Raw genomic sequence first — 7221 nt, forward strand, 5'->3', positions numbered from 1 at the left:
AGGAATCAGGGAATGAGGCATCAACGAATGAGAGGAGAAAGCAAAGGCTGCCCAGCCACTGGAGTTTAAGGAAAGGGATCCCCTCCAAATCCACCCCCTGAGACCACAAGTTCTGGGTGTCTCCAACAAATGGCCCCAGACACCCTGTAAGTGTCACAGCTCCATCTCTCACCTGCCTTTCAATTCCAGGGAGCTGGGAGACACAGAAGCTTGTGCAAGACGGGATGAGGCTGGGATGTCACCCTGTGATCCCAGAAGTATTCACCCCTCAGGTGCCCAGAATTCTGCAAGAATAAATTGCCAAGCACTTCCCTGCCATCTCTCTCTTGAGCTGTGCCAGCCAGTGCAGCACAGCCAGGGCCAAGAGGCAGCTTCAGGGGCTGGAATTTCACCATTTCCAGATACTGCAGAGGCTGGATCCCAAATCTGTATAACCCCCCCATTGCTGTGGTACCAGCATCCCATAATGACAGTGGTACACTTTATTCTAACTGTGTGGCACATACAAACTACAAAGAATGTATCACTGTAAGGGGAGCTGACTCCTAACTAGAGGTAGGAGTTACTATTTTGTCTCCTTAAGAAGAAGCTTGTGATTTACTGCCAAAGTTTCCACGTGACATGATGCAGCAATTCCACAAAAAAGGTCATTTTACCACAGGAAGACAAACAAAATACAGAGAGAAAAGTGAGGGAGAAAGAGGGTTTCCATATTTCTTCCTTTCCCAGCAAATTAACTATCACAAGCTAAACATCTCCACCACGGCCACCTTTTAGAAGTATCTTCCTAACAGTGACCAACACTTACTAAGTATTAATACTTACTAATACATTAATTTAATATTATAAATGAAGTATTACTAATATGCACATTAAGCCCCAAAGACACATCATCATCCTGGCCAAACTGGACCTGCAAAACCCATCTTACCTGGCCCACCATGAGGTTACACTTCCACAGAAGCACCTTTCCACAGTTGTACTGAATTAGATCCCACAAATTCACAGGAAGGTGCCTGAAATACTGCACTCAGTGCTAAATCCTGGATCATGAGCTTCATCATGAAAAATTCCAGGCAGGTTTTAGGCTGAGTCAAGTCACCTGTGCCATGCAGGGGGTCAGAATTCAGCTCTGCACCCTGGCTGGAAAAAACTGCTTCCTCATCCATTGGATTTGATCTACTGGTCACATCTGACATGGGACTGTGAGACTCTTGGAATGCTCAAAACAAGTGATTTTGCTCTGAATGACACTGACCATGAAAAAACCTTCCCAATTTGTTCATGCCAAAAGGGAAAGACTCTGAAGGATCTCAGTAATAACATAAATCATCCAAATACAATAAAACTTAATGGGACACTTGTTGTGAAAGCCAAGAAAGAGGTGCTGTAAGTGCAGTGGTTGCCGTGTTTCAAGAGTCCTCCAAGCCTTCATTGATTTCAGGAGGGTCCTGCGAGTGTCAGAGCCTGTTTTCATTAACGCTGCTCTAATTAAACGCAGATTAAAAAGGCAAGCTCAGCCTTGCAGCATTTGCCATCCAGCAGGGATTCTACAGACTCTTTCCCTCCACTCTGATCAAGCAAGGGCCTATTTATTGATGCAGCTTTAGTCACTTAATCCACCTTTCTGGAGGAGAAAAAACAAATCTTCAAAGCTTCACACCCAGCTTGTCCTGGCAGATTAATTAAAAGTAGAGATGCTGCAGAATAAACCCCTCTGAGACAGACAGGGAAGGGATGGGATGGGATATATTTTGTGTTTGGCTTGCTTACCAGCTGATATTTGATGAGGTGAAAATCCACCTCTTCACTTCAAACACCTGGGCAAAGAGCTGAGCTTGGCAGATTTGAAGTGAAACTTTAATGCCAAATAAAGATGTTCCTGCTTTCAACATCTGTGACTTCTGGGGGAGATGCTGACACTGAACCTTCATTTATGGCCACAGCTGTGACTTGGCAAGAGGTCAGGGGTGTGTTTGTACCCTTCTGCCAGAGCCTGGCTTTGATTCCCTTCTCCTCTAACTCACAAGTTACTCAGAGGGGTGTCAGGCACTTCCACATGACATGTGCTATTAGATATGACTCAGCTCTGCTCTGGCTGCTACTAATTCTTTCTCTATTTGGCTGTTCAAAACAAAAGAGACAAATGAGGAATTCATCATCATTTCCACGGAATTCCACACTTGCAGGAGGAGTGCCCAAAATAATATTTCAGAAGCAGCAAAGAAAGTCTAAATAAATTTTGAAGAAGATTAAAATACTGTGGCTTTGGAGGCAGCAGATACTGCTGTGCTGGGATTAGCAGTGCCAGATTTGCACATATAATTAACAAGTGAGAAAAGAATTCAGCAGCAAACAATCAAACTGCTGATTTGACGCTGCAGATCAAGAATAAAATTATATGCAACAGATTATCCCGAGTTGGAAGGGACCCACAAGAAACATCAAGTCCAACTCCCGGTTTCTCAAGCTTCTGGGAAGCAGATTATATTGTCAAGAAATGGGTAAATTATGGAATAGCAGCATTATCTCTTGCCTTCCTTATCTACAGGGAATTAATTTACTGTGCGACAACTCAAGCACCTCACAATACATGGGAAGGCACTTCTCTGCAAGCAGGAAATCTGCAAAATAACGTGGAAAAAAGGAATAGCCATGGGCTCTTTTAACTGGGCAATTTGAAACTTTGCATCCTTGAGCCACCTCTAGAACACACCTGGTGTGCTGGGCTGTGATTTTTAAGGATTTTTGTTAAGATTTATCAGTTGAATTTAAGAAATGTTAACACAAGTGGCAGCTGTGAAAGAGAACCTGACCCACGTGCACCCGAGACAGAGAGCGTGGAATCCTCCGTAGTTTAAATCTTTGCCATGTACAATGTTGATATTGTACAGCAAATATGCAAAGTCAGGACCTAAAGGCTGTCCCTCATCAGCTATAGAAGGGGTAAAACTGCTTTAGATGAGATCAGATTTGGGTAGATTCAACTTATTGTTGGGTTTTCATGCACAAACTCTGTTTCACGGACTTTAAATTTTTCTGCTCCTCTTGGCTACACGGCGGACTTTGTGCTTGTTGTCCCTTGGCATTTGCTGTTATTATTTATCAGCTCTAAAAATATCAGCCATACAATCTCACAGGTAAAAGAAGATGCTGAAGTTTCTGAATTATCAACAATCTGCAGCCTGACAAGCATTCAGCCAAATTGCTACCCAAATTCCCACACCCAAGGAGCACTGGCTGGTTTGTGGTGAACAGAAACGAAGCAGGCTGATGATGGAACAGCTTGGCCCACCTTGCTACAGGAAGACTTCCCTGTAGTGAATTCCCACCCTTTATCTGGCAAACCTAACAAGCATTCATGGTGTCTCATGAAAGAAGTCTTGCACACCAACTGTGCGCAGATTACAATCTTCATAGCAAAAAACACCTATTTGTAGTTAAATTCCACTCACCACCCACCTTGTTTTCCCCGGCACCTTCAGGAGAAGGCAATTCCCTATTCCAACCACTTTTTTTTCTTTCATTCGAGACTGTGATTTGGAGTCTCTTAATGCATTAATACAGTCTCTGGACTTCATTGTGGCAAATACCAAACAGCACATTATTTATCCAACTGTTTCAACACCAGTAAAGGGGAAACAAATAACTTCTGTTATTTCTCCTCTTACTAGAAAGCGTGCAGCAACTGCATTTCATGTTGAGATACAAACTTTGCAAGGGATAGAGCTGGGACTGCTCTAGAAAGCTGGATTCTGGATACTGAATTCCAGCCCCCAGTCCCAAATTCCTCTGTTGTCTCCTAAACTGCTCTTTCCTTTTTTGAGATAACTCATTAATGTGTGTGCTACAGCATATGCACAAATAGGTCATTTTTTCTACTCTATTGCTTTTGAAAAGAAATAAGTATCTCCCTGGGTAGTTGATGTTTGGAACAACCATGAAACAAAGCTGCTTGTTAGTCCACACAAGTGTTGTGTGGCTGTTGAGTCCTTGGAGCAGATTTACTTCATTTATTGTTCCTAGCCCATGATGTGGTTTTGGCAGCAGAGAGTTGAAAAGCTAATTCCAAAAAATCAAAGTTACCAAAGCTGACTTGCTGAAGGCGATGCAGGATGAACTAACCTTTTGTAGCAAAGGAGACAACCCCAAATTTGACCCAAAGCATAAACAAAACAGGAGCCAGTAGTGTGGGGGGAGTGGAGTTTAAAGGAGGAACACATGGAACTGATGGAGATTTGGAGAACTCAAAACTCTTTCCTTGGCATTTCAAGATAAAGGTTCAAGAACAAATTCTGCTTCAGGGAAACTCCTCATTGCCAGCAAAGGAAAGCTGGAGACATTTATTGGAGAAGCAGGAACGGGAATGAGACCTGGCTTCAACAAGCTGGATGCTGCAATCCACCCTGTCAGGGAACAGATCTCACCATAGGCAAAGTCTAGTTAACCCCTGCTTTGGGGTTTGACCAATAAAATGTGAAAAGACACCTCCTCCTACCTGTTTTGGGAATGATCTCTCAGATTAAAAGGTACTTATTATTGGAAACATGTTCTCAAAGGCTTTGGCAACTCCAACATGTGATTGCACAGCAAAACTTTGCCATAAGGCAGCAAGAAAGCCTCTAATCAATGCCCTAATTCCTTGGCTTTTCAGAAAGGAACGGGAATGCCACGTCCATCCATGCCATGCTCCTCTGGGTCCCTGAGGAAACCACAGTGCAGACTGGCAGGAAAGCTCTAAAACCACATTTGCAAAAGGCAAGGCACCCAGGAGCAGAACTATTTCCTAACCCTGGTGCAGCTTTCTTAGTTGAATAATTATATTTCCTTAATATGTGCCCTACACTTGGTGAAAAACTTGGATGCAAATCCACATGCCTATCTACATACCCTTACATTCCTAAAAATTGATGTGGGGACTGAGGAGGTTTTAATCTTGCCCAGAGAAAGTACAACTCACTGCCCTGCCTGTTATTAATGCTATTATTACTAACTAGCTATATAATTTACCTCCCAAAGCCTTGGTCAGTGTGGGTATAAAGATATTTACAGACAATATATCTTCCCATAACGGCCATGTGCTGCAGCTTTTGGATGCCTGGGATCCTCAGAGGGGGAAGGAATCTAACACAGTCCCCTTGGAAAGGGCAGCACAAACAACCAACCTTCTCTTCACAACTTCAAAGCGCAGAAAGAAAAAGATCACCTGGCTGTGATTTTGTACAGTGAATAAATGCTTTACAAAGCCCTCCCAAAAATTACATCCTTTCCCAACATACACCTTTATAAAGGCACAAGAAGACCAGTGGAGCGGAACAGATTGAATGGGAAATGAGGAGGGAAGGGCAGAAAATGGTCCTGTATTTAAAGGATGAGGAATTTGGATGGGGTGACTTTGCATTCACCAGAGGAATGGAAAATGGGGCTTGAGCAGCACAACTGCAGACTCCAAAGCACCAGTGTCGTGACAAAAACTGCAGCAGGAAAGAGATCTGTGTGCCCTGAATTCATCACAGCGTGACTGAACTTCTCTGCAAGGCAACGCCTCGTGAGACAGAATGTTTGCTAGCCAAAAAATCCCCATAAAACCAGGTTCTGAGCATGGTATCAGCGCACACACAGCCCAGAAACAGCTCATCTCCCAACTGGTGCTGAAACCAGCCAAGCACTGAGCACAGGCCACGTTCAGCACCAGTTGCTTGTGACAGATAATTTCCCAAGTGCTCCTTATCCCCACCTCTATCTGCACATCAACGCCTATCCCAGGCACCGCAGCACTGCAGGGCACCAGGGGATCTTACCCTGCCCAAACACAGTCCTGGGGCAGAGCACGAGAAATCCTATTCCAGCTCCCAGCAAAAATGCACCCTGTCTTTACTGCACACTGCATTCAGAGAGGCTCATTAACCTGCAACTGGCATTTGGGGATTTTTTTGCTACATTTATTTGGGATGGGGCCACATTTCCTACTGCTGCCATTCAAAACAGCCAGAAAAACTCGGTATGCACAGCAAAGGAGAAATGGGGCATCTCCTCCAAAGTGATGCATGAGCACACGTTTTGGGGAAGGTGATGGTGAATGAGGAGCCACGTGTAGCAAGACAGCAGAGACCCAGAAAGGGTCACAGAATCACGGAATTGTTTGGGTTGGAAGGGAATTTAAAGGTCAGTGATGATCTTTACCAGATCATCCCGGTCCCATGGGCAGGGACACCTTCCACTATCCCAGGTTGCTCCACCCCGTCCAAGCTGGCCTTGGACACCTCCAGGGATGGGGCAGCCACAGCTTCTCGGGATAACCTGTGCCAGGGCCTCCCCACCCTCGCAGGGAAGAATTTCTCCCCAATATCCCACCTAACCCTGCCCTCTGTCATTTTAAAGCCAGTAAAGGATCTCTTCCCTTGAATGTTTCCAGGGATGAGGCAGCCACGGCTTCACTGGGCAACCTGTGCCAGGGACTCACCACCCTCACAGGGCCGGATTTCTTCCCAATATCCAACCTAACCCTACTCCCTGTCAGTTCAAAGCCATTAAATGATACTTACGGACACACAGACAGGCTACCAGCTTGGCAGCCTGGTCGGGCACGGGGCAGGTGGGGAAGATGGGCTTGAGCAGGTACGTGGCGAAGACCAGAGCCACGATGTACTGCGAGGAGGGCCGGATGATGAGCAGCTCTATCCAGAGCTTGAGGAAGGCGGGCAGGGAGCCGTACACCTCCAGCATGTAGGCGTAGTCCCCGCCGGACTTGGTGATGGTGGTGCCCAGCTCCGCGTAGCACAAGGCGCCCACGATGGAGAACGCCCCGCACGCCGCCCAGACCACCAGCGACAGCCCCGGCGAGCCGGCCTCCCGCAGCACGCCCGTGGGGGTGACGAAGATGCCGGAGCCGATGATGGTGCCCACGATGATGGCCACGCCGTTGAGCAGCGTGATGGAGCGCTGCAGGGTCACCCCTTCCCCGGAGCCGCACGGCGAGGGCGAGCGGGCGCAGCCGTTCTCCTGCGCCCCTCCGCCCGCCGCCCCCAGCATCTTCTCCATCGCCTGCTTGTCCTCATCCTGCGCCAGCGAGGCGGCCGAGCCCGCCGGGCTCCTCTTCTTCACGGCATTGTCGCCGGGGCCGCCGCCGCTGCCCGACATGGTGGCGGAGCGGGGCGCGGAGCGGGGCGGGCGCGGAGCGGCTCTGCCGCCACCATCGGCCGCCCCTTTTGTTCCGGCGGC

General features: G+C 47.1%; 1 protein-coding gene across 1 annotated transcript in view; it reads right to left on the minus strand.

Annotated features, from left to right (window-relative positions):
- SLC7A5 (solute carrier family 7 member 5) overlaps positions 1 to 7197 on the minus strand; it is a 36475-nt gene extending 29278 nt beyond the window's left edge. The window contains exon 1 of the mRNA XM_017816296.1: positions 6546 to 7197. Within this exon, the coding sequence (XP_017671785.1) occupies positions 6546 to 7140 (595 nt within the window). The 5' untranslated portion in view covers positions 7141 to 7197. The remainder of the gene's footprint in view (positions 1 to 6545) is intronic.
- Positions 7198 to 7221: the final 24 nt, after the last annotated feature.

Source organism: Lepidothrix coronata, unplaced genomic scaffold (assembly GCF_001604755.1).
Source record: "Lepidothrix coronata isolate B3197 unplaced genomic scaffold, Lepidothrix_coronata-1.0 Scaffold54, whole genome shotgun sequence".
NCBI classification, from domain to species: Eukaryota; Metazoa; Chordata; class Aves; order Passeriformes; family Pipridae; genus Lepidothrix; species Lepidothrix coronata.